This window comes from Bos indicus, chromosome 14 (assembly GCF_029378745.1).
Source record: "Bos indicus isolate NIAB-ARS_2022 breed Sahiwal x Tharparkar chromosome 14, NIAB-ARS_B.indTharparkar_mat_pri_1.0, whole genome shotgun sequence".
Taxonomy (NCBI): domain Eukaryota; kingdom Metazoa; phylum Chordata; class Mammalia; order Artiodactyla; family Bovidae; genus Bos; species Bos indicus.
Genome location: NC_091773.1, coordinates 16,423,579 through 16,448,021, shown reverse-complemented (window position 1 = coordinate 16,448,021; position 24,443 = coordinate 16,423,579). Strand labels below are relative to the sequence as shown.

The 24,443-nt window shown below is 40.7% G+C and overlaps 1 protein-coding gene across 3 annotated transcripts in view; it reads left to right on the top strand.

The window, feature by feature from the left end:
- The first annotated feature begins 7,285 nt into the window (after positions 1-7,285).
- Positions 7,286-24,443, top strand: part of FAM91A1 (family with sequence similarity 91 member A1) — a 40,609-nt gene continuing 23,451 nt past the window's right edge. The window contains exons 1-13 of one of the 3 annotated variants that reach the window (XM_019973817.2): positions 7,286-7,609; positions 12,683-12,767; positions 13,762-13,913; positions 15,469-15,526; positions 16,217-16,284; positions 16,836-16,949; positions 18,180-18,270; positions 18,685-18,747; positions 21,593-21,699; positions 22,244-22,282; positions 22,771-22,883; positions 23,305-23,420; positions 24,250-24,359. In XM_019973817.2, coding sequence (XP_019829376.1) covers positions 7,538-7,609; positions 12,683-12,767; positions 13,762-13,913; positions 15,469-15,526; positions 16,217-16,284; positions 16,836-16,949; positions 18,180-18,270; positions 18,685-18,747; positions 21,593-21,699; positions 22,244-22,282; positions 22,771-22,883; positions 23,305-23,420; positions 24,250-24,359 — 1,188 coding nt within the window. In that variant the 5' untranslated portion in view covers positions 7,286-7,537. Of the gene's footprint in view, positions 7,610-12,682; positions 12,768-13,761; positions 13,914-15,468; positions 15,527-16,216; positions 16,285-16,835; positions 16,950-18,179; positions 18,278-18,684; positions 18,748-21,592; positions 21,700-22,243; positions 22,283-22,770; positions 22,884-23,304; positions 23,421-24,246; positions 24,360-24,443 lie in introns of those variants that run through there. The other 2 variants (XM_019973816.2, XM_019973818.2) reach the window with 2 other exon arrangements.

Genomic DNA, 24,443 nt, shown 5'->3' with positions numbered 1-24,443 from the left:
TGTAACACAAACTCAGATAATTTCCATATTAGTCCAATAGCAAGAAATTCTTCATTTATCTCATGTTTCTCCCAATGGCTATCAAGGGGTAGAGAAATTATTTCCCTGATCTTGTTTGTTCAGTTGCTAAGTTGTGTCCACTCTTTGTGACCCCATGGACTGTAGCCAACCAGGCTTCTCTGTCCATGAGATTTTCCAGGCAAGAATACTGGAGTGGGTATGTTGAATGATGCCTGCTTATTTCTTGTATGGAAAAGTCTATTATGGGGGGATTATTTTGTGTATGAAAATATTTTTATTATAATTGGGCATGGGATTACTGAACTATAGAGTTAGAATGGACATTAGAAGTCATCTTTTTTAGCCTCTTCATTCAACAAATTTATTCTAACATGTGCTTTGGGCCTGAGGCCCAAAGAGGCCTGAGAAGTGGTTGTCAACATTGTGCTTTGAGTCACCAGGGAATATTTTTAAAAAACATGCATTTCCTGGGCTCCAGCTGAGGAATTCTGATACAATTGCTCTGGTGTGAGGTCTGGATGTTGGTAAATGTAAAAGACTTCTCAGGTGATTTTTCATGCTCATAAAACTACCCTCTCCCTCCATTAAAAAATGACATTAAAATGTTTATTCTGTATCTTATACACTTACTTAATTTGATAAAGGGGGAAAAATGAGAGAAACTCTCTAGATACTTCCTCATTTCTATCAGCTTTTATAATCTTGTCCCTTTTACCTCTAGAATTATTTTTGCAGCTAGTCCAACCTGTTTGGGGCTTCTCAGGGGGCACAGTGGTAAAGAATCCACCTGCCAATGCAGGAGACGCAAGAAATACATGTTCGATCCCTGAGTTGGGATGATCCCCTGGAGTAGAAAATGGCAACCCACTCCAGTACTCTTGCCTGGGAAATCTCATGGACAGAGGAGCCTGGCGGGCTGTAATCCATGAGATCACAAAGAGTTAGACAGGAGTGTACACACAGACCAAACTCTTAAAAAAAAAAAAAAAGTTGAATGCCTACTGAGAAATTCACGAATTCTATTCACTTGACATGTGATTTTATTCCCCATCATGGATATTGTCAAAGTATTTTCAATGAAGGATAAACTGTACCTTGTAGCTGACTGACGTTACCATGTCTACCCGAGGTACCAAGGAACACAAAACCTGAGGCTTAGTGGTGACCTTGAGACTGTACAAACCTCAACTGGACCGCTGCTCAGCAATCCGAAGTCCATCAGTTTCCAAGGAAGTATTTGGTGCTATCAGATACTGGAGCAAATTAGAGAAAGAATTGCAGGAACTTTAAGGCCTGAGAGAATGGTTTGCATAAAAGTCAACCGTCAGAAATGCGGAAGTATAGAAATTGGAGGTTGTAGGTGTAGAAATGTTGTGTGAGATCAGCCCCTAGTGGGCACCTTAATGATTACAATTGTTCAGCCCTGGAGTCGAGATGACGTGGCTTGATGCTGGAACAGTATTCATGGCCACTTCAGACCACAAATATTCTAAACACAGACTGCAGATGGCAGAAATATAACATTCTCTTTTTTATATATAAACATATAATATTAATCTTTCACAGGGTATACGGTAAAGGATCTCCGTGCTTCTCTCTAAAACAGACAGCTCTTGTTTTCCATCACTTGTAGAAGAGAATGCAGAGAACAGTGGTCCCATATGATGGTGCTTCTTCCTACCTCTCCATCCTCACCCCCTGATTCTTCAGTGTTCCATTCACAGTGTCAGGACGAGAAGGTTTTCAGGCAGAGAAGGAGGAAAAGCATTCTAGACAGGGACATTCTGCATGCAAAGACCCAAAGGGAGTAAGCGGCATGGCATGTTTAGGGAATTCTAAATGTCTTGGTATTTCTGAAGTCTATAGTGCAGATGAGGGTGGACAGCTGGGTTTTCAAGTCTAGCGTTCATTTCCTTCACTTACCACTTGCCACAGAGACAAGGTTAAAGAAGTACTTCTCTACCCTGAGATAACGTACAAGTGAGATGGTTGTCGCAACTGACAGCTTCCTATCGGAGGCAGGGGTGATGGAGAAATCGTACGTTCTGTCTCAGCCGGGAAGCCTGTCCTCAGCTTCACTGACTGCTGTGGGAATGCGGGTCTAATGCTCTGGGATTTACCATATTTTCAAGAGAATCCCCAAATCCGTTTTTTTTTAAAATGGGATTTCTACTCCCTAGGCCATATTTATTCATTTATTCAATACTAAGTGCTGTTCTAAGCCTGAGGACACGGCTGAAAACAAAGCAGATAGAAGCTCCCACCTCTGGGGTGCTTCAAGTTCTAATTGAGGAGACAATTTTTAAAACTAAGAAAATTATTAAATATATTAAATGATAATAAATGTTATGGAGAAAAATAATGTAAAAGGTGGCTGAGGAGGGCTGGAGATTGTTTGTTATCTATTTAATTTATTTACTTTGGTTGAGTGACCACTCATAGGGCCTAGGTCTTTTCAGCCTCTGCTTGTTTATTTTTTTAATTTATTTTTGATTGGCAGATAATTAAATGCTTTACAATGTTGTGTTGGCTTCTGCTGTACAATGTGAACGAGCCGTAAGTATACATAGATCCCCTTCCTCTTGAGTCTCCCTCCCACCTCCATCCCCATCCCTCCTCCCCCAGCTTATCACAGAGCACCAAGCAGAGCTCTCTGTGCTATGCAGCAGCCTCCTACTAGCTGTCTATTTTGCACATGATCATCAGTCCTGCTCTCTCAGTTTGTCCCACTCCCTCCTTCCCTCACTGTGTCCACAAGTCGGTTCTCTACATCTGCATCTCTATTCCTGCCCCGCAAATGGGTTCATCAGCAGTGTTACAATCTTAAACAGCGTGGTTGGGGGAAGACTTAACCAAAAAGGTGATATGGGAGAACTCAGATGTCACATAACTTATTCACTCATTCAGTGTATTCAGTGGCATTTATTGAGCGCTTCCTATGTGTGAGGCATGAATCTACATATTGGGGATAGACTGACGAACAAGACAGACAAGCTTCTTTCTTTCACAGAGATTATATTCTTGCTGGGGAGACAGACACTAAACAAGAAATCACACAAAATAATGTCAAAATAGCAATTCTTTGCAACAAAGGAATAAACCAAGATAATACTTTGAAGAGAGAAGGGGGAGAAGTGGCTAGGTTGGACAGAGAAGTTGGCGAAGGTCACTCTAAGTGACAGTGGGTGGAATGAAGGGATCCTGCTGCACAGAGGTCTGGGGAAAGGCATTCAAGGTCAAGGGGACAGCAAGGGCAAAACCTGTGGGGTGGGAACCAGCTAGGCCAGGGGTGAGGCCTTGGTTCATGGAACAGAACAAAGCACATTCAGAAGGCAAAACCACGGCCAAGGCCAGGCTCAGAAAGAACTGTGAAGCAGAAAATGTTCACAGCGACTTCCTCTTTCCTTTCTTTAGCTACCTTGTCCTCCTCTACTGGTGGTTCCCTGGCCTCATTGAATCCTCGGGGTGTTTCTCTTCCAGACTGCTGCTGCTGCTGCTAAGTCGCTTCAGTCGTGTCCGACTCTGTGCGACCCCATAGACCATAGCCCACCAGGCTTCCCCATCCTGGGATTCTCCAGGCAAGAACACTGGAGTGGGTTGCCATTTCCGTCTCTGATGCATTAAAGTGAAAAGGGAAAGTGAAGTCGCTCAGTCATGTCCAACTCTTCGAGACCCCATGGACTGCAACCTGCCAGGCTCCTCCATCCATGGGATTTTCCAGGCAAGAGTACTGGACTGCCTCTCAGAAAAATACATGATAGGGACTTCCTTGGTGGTTCAGTGGTTATGAATCCACTCTCCAGTGCAGGGGACGTGGGTTCGATCTCTGGTCAGGGAACAAAGCTCCCACAGGCTATGGGGCAACTAAGTCACTGAGCCTGCACATCACAACTAGAACAAAGCTGACACGTGGCAATGAAGACTTGAAGCTGACAATAAATAAGTAAATAGATAAGTAAATATATATATATATATATTTAAAAAGACGTGATAGCTTGTCTATAATAAAAAATGATAAGGCTAAAGAGGTTTTATTCCCACTAAGAGTATTTATGTGCGCCTGTGTACTCAGTCATGTCCGACTCTTTGCACCCTATGAACTGTAGCCCACCAGGCTCCTTCGTCCATGGGATTCTTCAGACAAGAATACTGGAGTGGGTTGCCATTGCCTCCTCCAGGGGCTCTTCCCAACCCAGGGGTTGAACCCATAGTCTCTTGCATCTCCTGCATTGGCAGGCAGATTCTTTACCACCGTGCCACCTGGGAAGTTCCAAGGGTATTTATGCTGCTGCTAAGTCACTTCAGTCGTGTCCAACTCTGTGGGACCCCATAGACGGCAGCCCACCAGGCTCCCCTGTCCCTGGGATTCTCCAGGCAAGAACACTGGAGTGGGTTGCCATTTCCTTCTCCAATGCATGAAAGTGAAAAGTCAAAGTGAAGTCGCTCAGTCGTGTCCGACTCTTAGCGACCCCATGGACTGCAGCCCACCAGGCTCCACCGTCCATGGGATTTTCCAGGCAAGAGTACTGGAGTGGGGTGCCATTGCCTTCTCCAAAGGGTATTTATACTTCAACTAAAACGATTTAATTATAAAATTTGATGCATCAGCTGTTTGAGTGTTGGAGTACTTGATTGGTGTGGGAAGATATTAATTTCCTATGGATGTGGTAACAAATTATTGCAAATGTAGTGGCATAAAACAACACAAAAGCATTATCTTTAGAGTTCTGGAGATTAGAAGTCCAAAATGAGTTGGCAGGGCTAGGATCTTTTTGGAAGCTTTGGCGGAGAATCTGTTTTTCTTTTCCAGATCCAAGAAGGTGTCCGTGTTCCTTGCCCTGTGGCTCTGTGTCACTCCATCCTCTCCTTCAGTTGTCACATCTTCATCTCTGACTCTGGCTTTCCCACCTCTCTCTCCTAAGGACCCTGGGATTACATTGAGCCTGCTCGGATAATCGGGGATAATCCCCCATCTCAAGATCCTTCACTTAATCACATCAGTAAAGTCCCTTCTGCCTCGTGAGGTTAACATATTCTCAGGTTCCAGGGATTGAGACATGGACATTTGGGGAGTCATTAATCTACCGGCCACAGGGAGTAACATTCTGGAGACCATGAAATTAGACCACCAGATAACTCCCCACTTCCAGGTCGTTTCTGCTCCTTATTTTTGTTGAAGTTGTGGGAATGAAATAGTTCTGTAGTCTTTCTGAAGGGCAGCTGCTCAAGACACCTGAGTAATATTCCTTAGTCCACATTGGTAAAGTCAGAGAAGACTGAATCTCATTGCACTTGTAATTTTAAACATATTGTTTACCCATAAGGTTAATTTGAATGGTAGCTTCTGGGATGGGGCTTCCAATACTCTGCAGTTTCTGACCTCTGAAACTTGAATAGCAAAGTCCTACTGAAGCAGAAATGACCGGAGGCCTGAGTCAAGGACCTAAAAGGATGGACATTACAGTTTACCAAGGCTCCATGGGGACTTACCTGATGGTCCACTGGCTGAGTCTGAGTTCCCAACGCAGGGGGCCTGGGTTTGATCTCTGGTTGGGGAACTAGATCCCATATGCCACTAGCAACCAAGAGTTCACATGCTGCAACTAAAAAAAGATCCTACGTGCTGCAATTAAGAAGACCCAGTGCATGCCTGCATGCTCAGTTGCTTCAGTCATGTCCGACTCTCGACTCTTTGTGACCCTATGGACTGCAGCCTGCCAGTCTCCTCTGTCCATAGTGTTCTCTAGGCAAGAATACTGTGGTGGGTTGCCACTTCCTCCTCCAGGGGATCTTCCTGACTCAAGGATGGAACCTGTGTCTCCTGCATCTCCTCCACTGGCAGGCTGATTCTTTACCACTACACTACCTGAGAAGCCCATTTGTTTCTACTCATCAGACATAATGAGGTCCCTGCTATGTGTTGGACTGGCCAGCTGCTGAGCTGTGCCCTAGGCATCATAAAACTTTCCAAGTTATATATCTGGCATGTGTGTAATAGAATATTATTTAAAACCATTGTTTAAAACTGAAATGTAGTCACAAAAATACTGAACTGTTCTATGGCTACTTGCCAGTAACAAAGGTCATGAATTTGCTAAGCCAGCGTAACAAATTCTGGACAAAAGTGTTCACAAAGATCTTCCCAACAGAATTGAAATTAAGATAGGCTGAATTTCTGCCTTTTAAAGCGACTATGGAGACATGTGTAAGGAGCAGAGCAGCTGTATGCAAGAATGTTTATCTTAGATTCCCTCCCAGCCTCTCCCACATCAGCACCAGCTATTTAACATTCCCTGAAGTCCTACAATGTAAGAATCTGGACCTTTGTGGGAACTGCTTGGTGGTCCAGTGGTTAGGACTCTGCCATTCACTGCTGAGGACACAGGTTCAGTCCCTGGTGGGGGAACTAAGATCCTGCAAGCTGCAGGGCAGTCCACAAAACAAAACGAGCATTTGGACCTTTGAAGGAGCTGCTGCTGCTAAGTCGCGGCAGTCGTGTCCGACTCTGTGCGACCCCACAGACGGCAGCCCACCAGGCTCCCCCGTCCCTGGGATTCTCCAGGCAAGAACACTGGAGTGGGTTGCCATTTCCTTCTCCAATGCATGAAAGTGAAAAGTGAAAGTGAAGTCGTTCAGTAGTGTCCGACTCTTAGCGACCCCATGGACTATAGCCTACCAGGCTCCTCCGTCCATGGGATTTTCCAGGCAAGAGTACTGGAGTGGGGTGCCATTGCCTTCTCCGCTTTGAAGGAGAGCCCAGTTGTTTCTCTTGCACAAGATGCAACAACTACCAGTTGGAGATGAAGGATCACTAGCCCTTTGCTCTACCACTCCACTGTGGGGACAGCTGACTTACACATTCCTTCATGAGCTTGGACCCCTTTCCCCTGGCCTCGGTTCAGGGTTGGCTATTGGGGGGCCCCCTGGACCTCACCGCTCTTGTACTTTTTAAAGTCGGCTATGACCCCCATCCCAAGTCGTTCCTTCTAGGTATCCCACCCGAGTGCCTGTAGCCACCTGCTCCAGGGCCACCGGGGCTCACATTTGGGGAAAGTGGGTCATCCATCACTGGCACTACAAACTCAAATGATTCATCCAGAGACTAAGAGGGATACGGCGCGCGCGGACAGGGAGTCACTATCCGGGTACCACCGGCTCCACCTGCCTGGTCCACTCGCGTGCAGGGGGCTGAGCAGCAGGCCAGCCCCGGCCCCGCCCCTCGGCCCCGCTCCGAGCGGAAGTGACGCACACCCAAAGCCATTTCCGGCCAGCCTGAAACTAGGAAGAAACTTGGAGCCGCCGAGGTGTCCGGCCGCCCCTTTCCACTGCTTCCGTGCCCCGTGGCCCGGGCCGCGCCGAGCTGTCGGGAGCCCAGGCCATGGGGCAGCCCGGGCCGTCCGCAGTGTGAGGCGCGGGGCCTCCCGCGGGCTCCCCGGACTGGCCGAGGGTGGGCAGGCGGGAGGCGTCGTTCCAGCGGCGGTCCCGGCCGCTGCCGCCCGCCCAGGCTCCCGGCATCATGAACATAGACGTGGAGTTCCACATCCGGCACAACTACCCGTGGAGCAAGCTGCCGGCCAACGTGAGGCAGGTACGGAAGCTGGGGACACGGTCCCGCCCCGCCGCCAACTGCTCGCGCGCCTCTGAGCTCCCTCCCGGCCTTGCCCCCGCTAAGGGTCTGGATTTAACCGATCCCAAACCCGCGGCTGGGGAGGGGGTGGCCCTGGGGCCACAAGGGCAGGATGGGGCTGTTGCGAAATGGGATGGAATGGTGTCCACTGGACTCGCCTGGCGCCTTCGCACGCGGTCTTCGTTTCACCAGGCAGTGGGCTAGACACCTTCGAAACAAATTTGAAACACAGCTCCTGATCTTCAGAACTTGGGGATGGTGGCAAAGGGACGAGAAACAAATGACTGCGTTACAGGCTGATAGCTGCTCACACGAACCAGCATCATAGTGTAGGGGCGCGCACAGAGGAGGGACTCAGAAACTGTCAATGGAGTATCAGGAGGATGTGTAGGAGAGGCATTTAAAACGGGTTTTAAAAGACAAATAAGAGATAGCTAGAAAAGAGGGGGATTAAAGATTTTCCAACGAGAGAGAAGGTCATTTTAAAAAAGCTTAGATGAGTGAAAGCGTGCTTTCACAATCTGGAGGTGGGGCTTGGTTAGTGATTCGGGGTGGGAGCTGTCAGGGCCGGATTTTGAAGAGCTTTCCTACTTTCTTTTGCTGGACTTTAGCCTCCCGACGAGGTGGGTTTATTAGAGATGGTGCAACAAGAGAGTGACAAGGAGGTTTGGCCTTTTTTCCCTCAGAAGTAGTTCTCAAATGCTTGAGAGTCATTTTGACTCAGTTTTGCAGATATCTGTTGAAGACCTGCTACGTACTATGCCTTGTTGGAGGTGCGAGTAATTTGCAGCAGTCAACACAAGGGAAGTCCTGTCTTCATGGAGCTTACATTTTAGAAAAGAAAGACAGTAAACGAATGAGTAAATACATGATATGGCGAGTGGTGGTGAAGCTTACGAAGGGAGCTGTGAGTGCTGTATAGAAAGTAGTTTTTTTCTGGTCAGTGGTTGACCTTCAAGTTCCCACCATTTTACTCGGTTGGGAGTGAAATTCTGTTTTCCACTGGTTCTGAACACTGGCATATTTGGAGGGTTTGGGATGGTGGTGGTGATGGTATACAGATTGTTACTTTGCCGCAGCTCTCAGCTTGGGGTCTTAGTTCCAGGAAATTAATAATTTAAGGTTCTGGCAGTGTATCATGTGGCAGAGAAAATGCTTTCACTTCAAGATACCAAAAACACAAGAAAGTGGAAAGATAAATTTAAGGAACTCCGAATTCTTGGGTGGCAGTGGCTGCCCTTGTGACATTAATCTTGAACAGCAAGAAGAAAGCTCTAAACCTGGAGGAAAGCGCCAGAAAGCTCTAAACCTTCTCTTGTTAAGCTTGAATGAGGGCCTTGATGGACACTTTGTGTTTTTAGAGTTTTGTGGCATACGGCAAGACAACTGGAAGAACCAGTAAGCCTTTGTTTCCATGTTTACTCTTCCTTTCACAAAAATAAATGTAGCTTAATAGACAAGAGATGGATGATTCCATTATGTCCGACAGAAATAATCGATCCTAATTAGTGTTGGCAAAGCTTTTCTAAACCTTAGTCACAACTATTAAAAATAATCTCCAAACAGTGTTACAATCTGGTACAAACATGACATTAAATTAAAACTTCTTTTGGTAACATCAATTAAAAGAATTGATATTTTAGCTTAGGATAAAACTTCCACTTGTCGAAGGTGTTGGAAAACCCCTCTGTACAAGTTACTTCATGGACTTAGCCTTGCTCTGTTTTCCTGTGTTAGGCTCTACCTTGTTTTACTACATCAGCTTTCTCTCTGGTCTCTTGCCTTCAGAAAAAGACCCTCCTATCCATTCCTCATCCTATACTGGGGTGAGGTTTTTAAAATGCAAACCCAGCCCTTTTACCACTTGTCGCCAAAGATTACTTGTTGCTTCTTGAATCCAGATGTTAACTCCTCCAGGACGGTTTCCCCGACCTAAATCTAGAGTAGATGACCCCCAGCACTGTATTTCTTGTCTATAGGGCTGTAGTTGTCTTCCAGTAAATATTTCTGGAGTGAAGGAATGATAGCATCAGTTTGAGATTTTTTTCCTGGAGCTAAAGTCAGTTTAAAAGTGGGGAATAGTCTGTGTGTGAAAAGAATTTGGGTTTGGTTTTTTTTTTTTGGTGTTAACAGATACTAAGTACTTTGATAAGAGTTTCCAGTAAGTTTTGAGGTGTTTAATTTGGAAGATATTCATTTCTGAAAGTTGGGGGAAGGTGATTCAGATTTTTTTTTTTAATTTTTAAAAATGTATTACATTTTTTTTGATGTAAATCAGATGAAAGGTTTTTTTACTTGGTGTGAGCTATACTAGACTTCCAAGAATATATTAAAAAGTTGTGGATCACACCATTGTTTGAGGATTTGCGGGGTGGGGGGGGTGGATTTTTGAGGATTTGAGGATTACTGGTAAAACTATAGGTTTACCAGTATTCATTGTTCAAAACAATTCATAGTTGTTTTATTTGAAGGGAGATTTTATGATGTGATTCTGTGTGATCCAAGGAGGGTCAATTAAAAAAAAATACTATGTACTTCTATGAGGGGGGTGCATATTGGGACAGGATTTGTGGAGCAAAAGCTTTAGGAAAAAATGCTTTATGCTAATCTGATGCACAGTGGATGTTTTGCAGCCAGTTTCTGTGGCACTCCATCTGTTACAGTTCCTTTTATATGCGGCCCAGCTTCATTCGTCAGACCTGGTTGGAGTTTCTGCAGGGTCAGCACTGTCTCAGAGGAAAATGACCTTTCTTTATTTGCCTCCTGTAGAGGCAACAGTGTTTTAAAATGTGAATGATGGGAAATTTGGGGTAGGAGTGGAAGAGAAGGCAAAGAATCTTTGTGAACATAGCAGTTAATATTTTAGGTACCAGGGTAGTGAAGAATAGAATCAGCTTTTAATGTAGCTTTTAGTTATTTGTGCGTGCACACATGTATTGATCAGAACCAGTCATCACTTAATGACTATGGCAAAGACTTAGATGTTTAATAGCTCTGTTCTCTAATTAGCTTACAAATAACAGGGCCCTTGTATTTTGTGTAAGTGGTTTGATTTACACTTTTTATCCTGGAGTTAACCAGGAACAGAATTTTAAAGATGGTTGTAAGTTAGGTTAAATTAAGGGGCTTATTTTGAAACAGAAGAGCAAATCCTCAAGTTTGAGAGTTGCTAAGATTTTAGCAGATTGTCTGCTATGTGAGTGAGTGAGTGTGTGTATGTGTGTTTTGTGTTCCTTGAGGATTTAGCAGTAGAGCTAGAGGAGATCCTTTAAAAGTTTTATAGAAAGCCTGGTATTTTGAATCCCCTAAATATCTTCAGTCCTGAGCTTGACTTTGGGGCTGCATCAGAGATGGGAGAGCAGTTTCTCTGTGATAAGCTTTAACTTCTAACTACCTATAATGTTAAAGTGGATGAAAATAATGTAAGCACATACATTTCAGCATTTTAGTTTTCTCACGTTATGTCCCTTTTTTCTTAAATAGTTTTTCTTAAATAGAACCATCAATAGTTCCAGTTATGTACCAGTTAGATGTGTTTCATCTGTCTTATGAAGATGGCCTTAAATAAAAGTATGTATGTGGACATTTACCTTGGCTGTCAAAAACCTACGACTTAGAAGTATAGTAACTGAATCCTCTAATCTTTTCTGTCATTAATCTCTTCAGTTCAATAGTTCAGTCGTGTCTGACTGTTTGCGACCTCATGGATTGCACCACACCAGGCCTCCCTGTCCATCACCAACTCCCAGAGGTTGCTCAAACTCATGTCCATCAAGTTGGTGATTCCATCCAACCATCTCATCCTCTGTTGTCCCCTTCTCCTCCTGCCTTCAATCTTTCCCAGCATTGGGGTCTTTTCCAGTGAGTCAGTTCTTTGCATCAGGTGGCCAAAGTGTTGGAGTTTCAGCTTCAGCATCAGTTCTTCCAATGAATATTCCATTAATCTCTTAAGGTGTTTTTTTTTTTTTTATAGTATATTGGAAAGATCATGGCTAATAATTAGAAGGGGGATAACAGTCACATCGGAGAAGGCAATGGCACCCCACTCCAGTACTTCTGCCTGGAAAATCCCATGGACAGAGGAGCCTGGTGGGCTGCAGTCCATGGGGTCGCTGAGGGTCGGACACTACTGAGCGACTTCACTTTGACTTTTCACTTTCATGCATTGGAGAAGGAAATGGCAACCCACTCCAGTGTTCTTGCCTGGAGAATCCCAGGGACGGAGGAGCCTGGTGGGCTGCCGTCTATGGGGTCACACACAGTCAGACACGACTGAAGTGACTTAGCAGTAGCAGCAGTCACATATTAAATGTAGTTTATGGTCTCACATTGAGTGTAATGTTAACTCTAATCAGACCAGCTTACACTTTGCTTTCATGAAAAACCAATTTTGAACTTAAAACACTAAGTTCACAGAAAGTATTTTGCTCATTAAAAAATATATTGGAAATTTAGACAACTCTATTTTCCAGAATTGTCTAAATGTTTTCTAATGAGACCATTAGATGACGTTTTTAAGAAATAATCTTATTTAGAGGTACATTTGAAATATATATTCCTCAGAAATCTTAATTTTTAATAATCATAGCCTTCAACTGCAAGTAGTTATCAGACAGGGATCTGTTCCTAGTGGCCATTCTTAAATTTTTAAAAAATGTAGGTGCAAGAAACCATCCATCCTCATTCACACAAATTGGAAACCGGCAAGAAGGAAATGTTTTATTAGTAAAATTTAGTTTTTTGTTAACTTAAGTGCAGTTATGCTCTCTGACTGCTCTTTATATATAAAATACTTTAGATAGTGTCATTAAATCCTTTTAGAAAGGTAGACTGAAGATAAACACATTTTTTTTTTTTTTTTTTGCTCTAATACCATTGCAGAAAAGTTTGTGTGATAAAATTTAAGAAAACCTTTACTCAGTTCTTGAACTTAGAGATTCCAGGATAAAATTGGGGGGCATGGTATTGAAATTTTAAGGAGGGAGAGTACTTTGGTTTAGTTATTTAAAATCTATTTGAATTTTTTTTTTTTAGAGTCTTGGAAATTCACAGAGAGAATATGAGAAGCAGGTTGTCCTGTACAGTATCCGCAATCAGTTACGATATAGAAATAACTTAGGTAAGTAGAGCCATGTTTACATTGAGATAGAATTGACTGTTGCAGAGTTATCATTTTCATAAATCTCTCCTATCTTTTCACCATATTTCATAGTACTGAAATCGTTTCATGTACAGACTTTATGAAATTCTATAATGACCCATTACACTTAACAATAATTTGCATTAGCAAGTAGATTTTTCTAATTCCAGTGAAAATTATTTTCTAGAGTCTTGTTTATAGATTTATTTTACCTACAGAGTACTAATTTTGATTCAGATGTCCTCTTTTTTACTTTATGTAAGAAAATATGCCAGAAAGAATTGTATTACTTCTTGATTTTTGACTTTGAATTTTTTGTTTTGTTTTCTATAAATTTTCCAAATAATGTAACTTTAATGAAGCCTCTTTCTATAATAGTTGGAACAAATTTAAAACATAATTGGCTCCATTTTTTTTTTTAACTTCTCTGTTTTAATGTTTGCCTTTTATTTGTCAGATTATTCTGTTGCCCTGCTGATCTTGCCTCCCATTTGTTGCTCTTATTTTAAACATAGTATTTCAGCAATAGGTTTTCTATGTGAAGTGTGTATTCTATGGAACTCAGAGGTCTTTTTACATTTAAAGCACAAAGACCAGCAGATAATTTTTTAAAATAGACTCAATTTCATAGAAAGCTGCCATTCACATTGGCTGTTTTGTAAAGTATCATAGTAAGGGATTGGATGGTTTATAGCTCGTTTTGTGGGGGGAGACATTCCATGCTCGTTTTCTTTGCTTTTTGATTTGTTAAGAATTACTTTTGTACTTATCTGTCCCATTGTACATTTTACTTATATTCTCTGAAATCTGTTTCTTGTGCTATAATTGTTTCTTTGTTCCAGCTTAGGTTGTTTTATTTGTTCTCTTCCAATTTACATATTTTTATTTTTAATTAATAGCTTGTAAAGAATTTAACATTGCATTGACTAGTAAGACGTCAAATAAAACTGGAGGATTTCCCTTTGTCTCCCAGTTAAGCATGTCAAGAAGGATGAACGCAAGTACTACGAGGAACTGTTGAAGTACAGTCGAGATCATCTCATGCTGTACCCTTACCATTTATCAGACATCATGGTGAAAGGCCTGAGGATAACACCGTTCTCATATTACACTGGGATCATGGAGGTGAGTTTACAGGGTATATGAATTAGGGGAGGGATGAGACTTCGTGTCACGGGCACTTTGTGGATGATGACCAGCTCTGTGGCACCCAGCCGCGGTGGACGTTGTTTCTGAACTGATAGTGTAGAAAGGACAGTTGTTTACAAGGTAACTGTTGTGCGACAAGTAGGTGTCCTTAGCAGTGTTTTCACAGTGGAAAAGTATCTGTTCTTATTCTGTGTTCTTGAAGATGTTGTTGACCCCTTGTGCTCTTGTAGGTTAATCAGTCATTTATGTTAGCACAGTTTGTATAAAATTCATTGCTTTTAATACGTGGTTAAGGTTGAAAATGTGGCTGACAGAATTGAACATTAAGCTTCGAAGCTTAATGTATTTAGCTATTTGCTAACTGTAGAAAGAATCATTGATGATATAGACTCAACATTATATAATGCATGGTTCAGAAGAATAGAAATATATTACTGGTCCTGGCTGCTAATCTTTCTGTGATTATTAACTTTTAGATGTTAGCCTTTTTCCAAAGGCAATGTTTAGGCTTGTGTTGAATAACGTTAAGTACTAGTTCATACACTGCTTTTAAGGGAGCTTTATGTAAAGATGGGCAGTATTTATCTGGTATTCATTGGTGATTTAATTCTGTTTGAGTGCTGCTGTTCTGGGCTCACTTGCCCCTTGAAGAGCAGAGGGCACATAGAACTGAAGAAGCTGGGCGCCTGCAGGATAAGGCTGCCTTCACAGGAGCTCCCTCTGTCTTCTTAAACCCCCTTTTCAAGGCACTGCTACCGCCCCGTGTCTCCTGTGTGTCCCTGTTTTGGAGGAAATACAAAGTAAAGGTTGAGGCCTGGCAGCTGAGTTCCTGCCAGTCTCTTTGCCTGGAACCAGTGCAGCATAAAGAAGGTGGCAGCTGAGCAGAATGTAGAATAGTTATTGCTGTCTCTCTGATTATTTTCCTGGTGTTGTCCACAGGTTTGGGGGAGATAACAGAGCGAGATTTTGTCCCAGTTTCCATTCATATGCTTGCTATTCTCTGGTTTCTGTTCTTAAACCATTGGGTATAACTCCTGGGTTGAAAATGGGTCTTATCCCCACAGTAAACAGCTGGTTTATTACTGGAGAAACAGATGAGGGTTGGAAGAAGCCAGATACTGACTTTGTCTGAGTTGCTGGTTGTGACTCGGAGGAGCAAAGACTACTTAGTCGTTGGGTTTTTGTTGGCAGTGCTGTGACGCATTGTCAGGCCTTCTCTTGGGATTCTCTCTTGCCCTGGGGTAGGAGTCTAGGATCAGGTTTGAAGTGTGGAGAGCCTGCAACCCTGAGCTCGAAGGGAGGTATTCCTTGCATAGCCTCTGCAGGGCAGAGGTTGCCGGGCACCTGTCTGGGCTTCATAGCACTGTGAGGAACCCAGACCTGAAAGCCTGACCTTCAGTTATTAGACAGGAGACCACGTGGTATGTGCCACTGTGTGACCTGTGTGCACTGCGTTGCCAGACTCTGATCTCAGTGTTTGGTGTAAGGACATTTTGCATTTAACATTTACTTTTTTTTTTCTTTTTAAAAGGACATTATGAACAGTGAGAAAAGTTATGATTCATTGCCCAATTTCACTGCTGCTGACTGTAAGTATTACTCTGAGCCAGGTAATGGTTAGTGTCTTTGCACATGTGTGCTCTTATCTGTGTTGTAATGTGTGCATTTTAACATGAAAGATGAGAACATAAGCAAGATTATTGATAATTTTATCAGGTGGTGTAAGTCAAGTGTGAGATTTAGTTTTAAATGTCTAAGGGAAGGATATTTTGGAGTGGCAAAATCTGACAAATGGGACTAGTCTTTTTCTAGAGAGTGAAGTTCCTTTTCATACTTGGGCTGTGGTGTATACTAAATGAGGAAGAAAATTCACTCACAGTATTTTTGCAGCACAATACATGGTTTTTACTAACAAAATTCTCTGCTTTTTTAAATTATACTTATTTTAATGAAGTGTGTCTATTTGAAATGTGACAGTTCTGTTGTGTTAAGAAGAAACTTTTGCTGAGAAGTACATTTTGACTTCCTGGAATTGGGAGGACTTCTGCTTTTAAAAAATTTTCTCATTTAGCATTGTCAAAAGTGTCAGCATGAATTTATCTCTCCCAATTGCTTTTCTTTTGTATTTGGTTGGAAGACTTCTTTTTAATTTGATCCTAATTGTCAGTAATAATAAAAAGGGGAACGAAAGTCAAAAGGTTTTTTCCTAGTAGAGTTGTGTGTGTACTGACTTTTCAAGATGTATTAAATGATTTTAAAAGAAAGACTCTTTCTTTTAGGTCTAAGGCTTCTTGGCATAGGAAGAAACCAATACATTGATCTGATGAATCAGTGCAGATCATCAAAGGTAAGCTAGTTGTTTCTCTTTCTCATTTCTTGTACCTCTTATCACATAGTCTTGTTAAATTTTTAAGTAGTAGAAATACTGAATTGTGATTTCTTGGATCAAATAAAATACGCTTAATACAGAAATAATACAAAAACAACTCATCAGTATCTCTAGGTTATAGCTTAAGTGCTTATTGAATTTAAAATGTTCACGGTATAGGACGCTTCATTTATTTTTAAAAATCTGCTCCATTGATCTTCTAACCTAAGTCATTCCACTCCCAGGGTTCAGTTTATGAGTGAAATTGATACACATTTTCACCTGGGTTTCTTTTGAATATCTGGATTTAGATTCAGATTTAATGATACTGTTTTGAAGTAATTTATTTTGAAATAATTTAAGAATGACTTTTTCCATTTAGTATATCTAAAATATGTTAGATTTTAAAACGTGAGAATTTTAAAAGGTATTTAGCCTGTTAGAAACGATCTTGTTATAGTATGACTAATAAAAAAGAAAACAGTAATTTTAGAATGATTGCAAATTCTCAGATATTTGAACCATTGCAGAAATTTTTCAGAAGGAAAACGGCGCGTGATCTTTTACCAGTAAAGCCAGTGGAAATTGCCATAGAGGCCTGGTGGGTGGTGCAGGCTGCATATATCACGGAAGATGACATAAAGGTAGGTATCTTTAAAAATTAAGCATTTTTATTTTTAAAAATTACATTTAACTGTAGTTGCAGAACTTTTTAAAAACGTGACACTATTTGGTGTTCCTGAAGGAAATTAAACTTAAATGCAAAATTGTAAATGATCTCAGTAGGCAAGACTATTGGTAAGTTTCGAAAATACTCTTGATTAATGAGGGAGACTTGATGTGGTTCTTGTACGGTCATCTGGGGATTTAATTAGATGGGTGTTTCATGCATAGTTGACATGATGCCGCAACTACCAGCAGTAACATTGATAACACTCTTTGAGCCCTTGGTGTGTGCTCAGGGTGCCAGGCACTGTTCCAAGTGCCTTTTGTATTGTCTCATTTGATTCTCATAACAACCCCAGTGGTGTGGGGTTGTTTGTAGCCTATTTCATATGTGAGGAAAATGAACACAGAGAAGTGAAGTAATGACTCCAGTCACAGTGGAGTAAAGTCCAGGGTTTTAATTCGGACAGTTTGCTGTGCTCTTAAATCACTGTTGAAATGCTATACTCAAGTGTTAGGTGCTTGATAGAGCACTAAGGTCAAGATCAAGGGAAACGCTGTTTGCAGTGGTCAGACCACATTTGTTACAGGCTGTATACGTTTAAGAAGAGATGTTGATTAGAGAAGGAGGTGGAGCAGTAGACGCGGTGCCTAGAGACCAGTCATATCCCTGTGGCTGAAGAATTAAGTGAGCATGTGGACTTCTTTTTAATTTGCATTTTATTTTACTTCCAAGGACAGAATAAATCCAGTGAGAGCAAGGCTTAGAAATTCTGCTTCAGTGCATTTACTTCCAATTAAGATATCAGACTATTTCATAAGATAGTGATCTTGTCACTGATGATAATCCTGTGGCATGTGTATTAGCTTTTGATTTGAGAGATTCAGAGTCAGTATGTGGATCAGATTCCAATTCAAAAAGGGTGAATAAATATTAGTATTTATTAGTGAACATGCTACGTATCAGCAAGTATTAGCACTTAAAATTACTTTGTTTTGTGAGTTCTCTTGGTAGCATACTTTGGCACCTTAATTGATGGTTATGTGCATAGCCTTTTCTGTTTGAATTCTAGAGTAAAGAATGAATATTACAAGTAGTTCATATAATTAATGAGATATAATCATTGGTTTAAACATAAATAGATTTGAGGAGACATCAATTAGTTAATTTGGACAGAACTTAATTGAAAATATTTTGCTTTTCCTAGATATGCACTTTGCCTGAGAAATGCGCTATTGATAAGATCATTGATGCAGGCCCTCAACTCTCTGGATCACTAGATTACAATGTAGTCCATAGTAAGTGGTTAGTAGAAATGGTTTTCTGTCAACATAAAAACTTATTTTAAGCCATCAACAATTAGTAGCTATTATTTATCAATTAGATAAGAATAGTAATATTTCCTAAGGCGTGGTATTGTTTGAAATGTGACCTTTGTCCATTGTTTTCCAGTGTGGCTGTAATTAGTCACATAGATTAGAAATTTATGTGAATGCATCATAAGAAAAATTTTGCAGTTCTGAGCATTTGAGGGAAACCAAGATTTTGAAAGCTTTGATAATAATTTTTTTCTTCTGTCTTGTCTTTTTCACGTACCATTAAGTTGTAAGAATCTTTATTTTTATGGAAAATCAAGAATAAAGTTTTTATTTTTTTTTAAAACTACTAATGTTTACTGTTTCATCTAAAACAAGATACTTTTGCTTCTGTAGGTTTATATAACAAAGGATTTGTTTATCTGGATGTACCAATATCTGATGACAGTTGTATAGCAGGTGAGTATGTGGTAATATTTCTCAATGTTTTTTGAATGGCTGCTAGGTGCTGGGTACTGTGTATCACCCTAATAAGTTAGACACGCATCATCCTGGGATCTTTGTGTTAGAATTTTTCAAAGAAAACCATTTCTTCCTCATTACGTTACAGCACACTGTGGTGATTTTACTTAAATTCCTTCTTTTTATTTTTATCTTATGATGGTGTAAACACTGTATTAAAATAGAAATCCAAGGTAAATTTCTTAAAATCCTAAATCAAATCTGTCTTTATAAATTTATGTCATCTTTTAAACCTTGTTCACTGCGTAAGTTTCTACATGTATTCAGTAATATCATAGAATTGTATGTTGTTCATTTTTACCAGACATATCTGTGTCTTATTTTTTCATGTAACGACCGTCTTTTTTGGCTTATCTCTTCCTCCCTTCTTCACTTCCTCTGCAAGTTAAATCAATATTAAGACCCTTGTATATTTCAGTTTGGGGCTTCCCAAGTGGCTCAGTGGTAAAAAATCCTCCTGCCAGTGCAAGAGACACAGGTTTGATTGGAGAAGGAAGTGGTAACCTGCTCCAGTGTTCTTGCCTGGGAAATCCCATGGACAGAGGAGCCTGGTGGGCTACAGTCTGTGGGGTTGCAAAAGAGACACCACTTGGCAACTAAACAACAAACGAACAAGAACAGCAGTGTTTCAGTTTACTAAACCATTACTCTGTTGCTGGCTATTTGGATCATTTCCTTATTTATTTATTTTGGTGACGTGGTTAACATCTTTGAACACAGTAGAGCTTTTTTTCTGTAGGTTAGATTTCTTGCCAATTTGTAGAAGCACTTGTTACATTAAGGTTATGTGTTGTAAATGTGTTTTCCATCGTATCTTTTAGCTATTCTTGTTTGTGATATCATCTGCATTCTAAGATACTTGTGTAATCAAATATATAAAGAGTCAAAACATTTCAGGAACCTTACTGTTAACAACTGAGTGATAGGGCTTATTAAAGAAACACTCCCTCCATCAGGTGTCGTACTCCAGCATGTCCTGACCTTTATGTTTTATTTGTGTAGGCAATGGCACCCCACTCCAGTACTCTTGCCTGGAAAATCCCATGGACAGAGGAGCCTGGTGGGCTGCCGTCTATGGGGTCGCACAGAGTCGGACACGACTGAAGCGACGTAGCAGCAGCATATGTGTTTATGTCCAGGCCTTCCTTGTCCTTTATTTTTTTAAAAAATAATTTTCTTTTGCTATTTCCAGGTATTTTTCTTTATTTTTATTAATGTCTTTTTGAGTAGGCAATAATTAGGATTATAAAATCCTAAACTTACAAAAGAGTGTAAAAACATCTGTTTCTGATGCCTGACCTGAGTTACTCAATTTCTCTCTCGGCCACTACTGCTAAGTTGCCTATATACTCTCTCACAAACATACTATGCACGAATATATGTATATAGTTTTTTGTGTGATTTTATTCTTACATAGATGGTGTATCCAACGCATGCTTTGCTTCTTTAACTTAATATATATTGAAGACTATTCTGTATCTCTTTATGTAGAGATAAAGAATTTCTCATTCTTTTTGTCCAAATTCTCTTTGTGCCTTGGTTTCTTCATCTCTAAGATAAGATATACTTTTTAACAACTCTTGATATTAAGAGGATTAAGTGAAATTGTATATATATAAAGCAGCTAGTAGTATAGTCTGGCATTTAGTAAGCATTCAGTAAATTTTGACACTTCTTATTCACATAGTTGATAGTGTAGGAAAAGAATTAATTATATTAAAAAATGGGATTGCTGAAATATTTCTAAAAAGAAACCTTTGATCCTTAACAGTTCTTGGGTGATTAGAAATAGGGTAGCACCAAATCAGAAACTGCCATGAGACAGAGCTGTAACTTGGGTAGCTTACCCTGATGTGTGCATTGTGGTTCTTCACAGTGTCTTCATTTTGCTCACTTGAGTTTTGTCTTATTGCTCTCTCTTGGGAATACTTTTAGGTTTTGGGTGCAGTGAGGTAGTGTTAGGGTCAGAGGACACAGGGACACCACATCCTCCTGTGATCTAGGCACACATCTTCCCAGAATGCTTTTAAGGGAAGTGTGCCCACAGGGGAGACTGGCAAAGGCAAGCGTAGTGCCTCCTCATGGTCGGGAAGCGCAGCCCAGTAAATTGGAGTAGGGCATCTGGACCAAAGAGGTGGAGAGAAGTGAGTACAACTGCCAGGTGGAGAGTAGCAACTGGGCAGCCTCTTGTGCTGACACCAAGGTTTTGACCCTCTTGCCATTAAGGAGGATACAGAATAAAAAGCCCCAAAGAGCAAATTACATCAGTGATAAACGTGGCAGTCACACATATGGGTTTCCCCTTTTGTCAGGATGGAGCAGGGATGATGGGAGAAGGACAACGAGCTGATACTTTCTGTCCCCCTGGTTTTGTATAGCATGGCAGCTCGCAGCCCTTGTTTCTCTGCTTCAGACCAGGCATCCTGCTGCCTAAGACCAATCAAAAGCATACCCTTGGCAGGCTTCCCCATCCTGAAGCAGCCACAGTCCCCCTGCCTTTCTCCTGAGTCCACGCCTATAAGCACTTCTCTGCCTGAGTAATGCTGAGCGGTCCCTGGGGGTGAAATTACTTTTATGGCTTTATGCTCTGCCATCAGAGTCCACTATGTATATGACCTTTACTTTGGGAGTTTTAGAAAAACTTGCAGTGGAGTTGATAAAATGAATCAAAAGCTGAATTCATTTCCTAAATTGGAGGTCTCTTTTTGAATAGATATTTGAATTAAACTTTCTTCTTTTATAAAATTAAATCACTGAGAAACATCTGTTTTGTTTATTTTAGTTCCTCCTCTTGAAGGTTTTGTAATGAATCGAGTGCAAGGTGATTATTTTGAAACCCTGCTCTATAAGATATTTGTGTCAATAGATGAGCATACTAATGTTGCAGAGGTAAGTGTGACAACATCTTATGAAAGAGTTTAGCCTCAAGATTAGAAAATAAGTTTGTGTCAAGTGGATAAAATTATTTAATGATATAATTAAAATATTTAAAAAATCCGTACATGGTTAGATTTTCGACTATTAAAATACTTAAGTCACTGTTCTTAAGTTACTTCCTGCATATATATATAGTTATAATTTGGTTGAATAACTTTATATGACTTTATAGTAAAAGCATTGTAAATGATTGATCTAGAATTTTTTCATTTTAAATGAGAAAATTAAAGCTAAGTAATTCTAATTAAAATTCTAATTAAAGTAGCTCAAGTAATTATAACTGATGCTAAGTTATTAGGGTCACTGCCTGGATTTGTGCTACTCTAAGTGTCTTAAAGATATGGAAAGAGGAAATTTCCGCTTACCAAATTTATTCAGTATTTCCATTATTGATAATTTAAATTTTGCTGATGATGGAGAAGTTATCTGTAACTGTTTATTATGATATACTGATAATTTTTAGGAATGTAAAATAATTTTTAATTTTATTTTCCAGCTTGCAAATGTTCTTGAGATAGACCTGTCTCTGGTTAAGGTATGTAATTTTCCTACTCTTTTTCACTTGTGTTACGAGCACTGAATGGATTATAGATTTTTGTCTTGCTACTGAGAAGCAGTGAGATGCTTATTAATTGTCAGAGGAAGTAGAGCAGAGCAAGACCAGAGCCCTGAAGTTCCCACCCTAGGGAGTGAAAGCTAGCCTCACCCGTCTGTGCCCAGCAGGGAGCAGTGCCTTGTAATGAAGTCACGGTGTCTTGCAGTGATGTCAGTTAAAGCAACAACTCCTGCTTCTTGGGGGTGTGGATCTGGGGAGGGCCAAGCCAGAGGGTTGGAGGCTTTCCCTCTCCTGCCTATGTGGAGATCTTAGGGGAAGACCAGGCTTACTGAAAACGGTTTTTTCTGGCTATGGGATGAAAATATTTGAGGATCTCTATAAACATAGTCCATAATAGTTTTTTTTGTCTACAGACATTCTGATGTCTAGTTTATTTCAGATATTCGTTTCCTTTATATTCCTTTTAGAATGCTGTATCAATGTACTGCCGATTGGGGTTTGCCCACAAGAAAGGACAAGTAATAAATTTGGACCAACTTCATTCATCGTGGAAGAATGTTCCATCCGTAAACAGATTAAAGTAACTCATTTATTTAGTATGAGAGTTTTTTGTTTTGGGGAAAAAAAATACAATTTTATGTACAAAATTTTATTTATTCAGCAGATTAAACCCTGTATATTAGTGGTGTTTAATCTTGTGTGTTTTGGAATTTTTTTTAGACTCTTATGAAAACTATGAGACTTGCCCTAGAGAAAAGCTCATACTATATGTTACATATAAATTTAAAATGTTCTCATATTCTCTGAAGCCTGTCCATGGGTTTAGTTAAGAACCTTTGCTGTGGGTGCAGAATATTTTAGGGCTACATCTCAGTTTGGGGCCTGAATGTTAAGAGTGGATTTAGGTGAATGTTTGTAAGCTCAGTACTGACTTCAGTGGCTGTTTTTATATATGGTCATCTGTGTGGTTTTTCAGAAGTGACTGTTTTCTTCATCAACAGGAGTACTTTAGATCCACAGAAGATGCTCCTGTCGTGGGATGGCGGGGAAAGTAGGAGCCCTGTACAGGAAGCTTCATCGGCTACTGACACGGATACAAACAGTCAAGAAGACCCAGGTTAGCGGTGACTCAGCTTGAGCCTGTCTGTAAATAAGCCGTGTGTCTGCACATACACTCATAAAGCGAACTCTCCAGGTTTACAATTAATTTATGATTTGGTCTGGATTTTCTTCACTCAGTATGTATCTTTGAGTATTTACCCATATGTTGCTAGATCTTAGGGGTATCAAATTGATAGGAAATACAATAGTTTCCTTCTAAAAACTGAGTCTGGAGAATGTAGCCGTAAGAACCACCACAGCGTGAGAGGCACTGTGGTGTTTCTGGGGAGCAAAGAGGAAGAGCCCTCCTTCTGCCAAGAGGGGTTTAGGGAGCCTTCATGGAGAAGATGGTGTTGGGGCTGAGAATGACTAAGAGAGTGCCAGCTGGCGAGTGCAGGAAGACCATCGCGGGGAGGCCTCTAGGTACAGAGGGGGACAAAGCATAGTGGATGAGGGGCTTGCATGTGCTTGTGTGGGGAGAGGAGAAGGGCACAATCAAGTGGCTTCTATTCCTGCCCTTGGTAGCTCTGTTCCCTGGGCCTGGCGACTTGTCTACAGAGGTTAAGCTAGGTAGTCATTTGATCTGACAGTGATCAAGTCTTGGTTTATTATTGACTTTCAGAAAATTTACTGCACAAGTGAATGGCTTAAAAGATTTTTTTTTCTTTCTCTATGTTGGAGATAAGGTAGAATTGGGACCTCTTATGACTTACAGTATTGCCTATATTATGTACTTTTAATTATTAAATAAAGCTGAAATGAAACACATTCTTACTCCAAATGATAAATAATGCACAGTTTTCATTTACTTGATTTTTAAACTATGATTTTTATCCCCCCAGCAGACACAGCCAGTATAAACAGTTTGAATCTGTCTACAGGATACACAAAGCGTATCGCGTTCCTATTTGACTCAACACTTACTGCCTTTTTAATGATGGGAAACCTTTCACCAGTAAGTCAAATTCTTATTTAAATATGAAAATGTTTAACGATTAGGTACATAATAATTCAGTGTTCTTATATCTTTTTTTTAAGT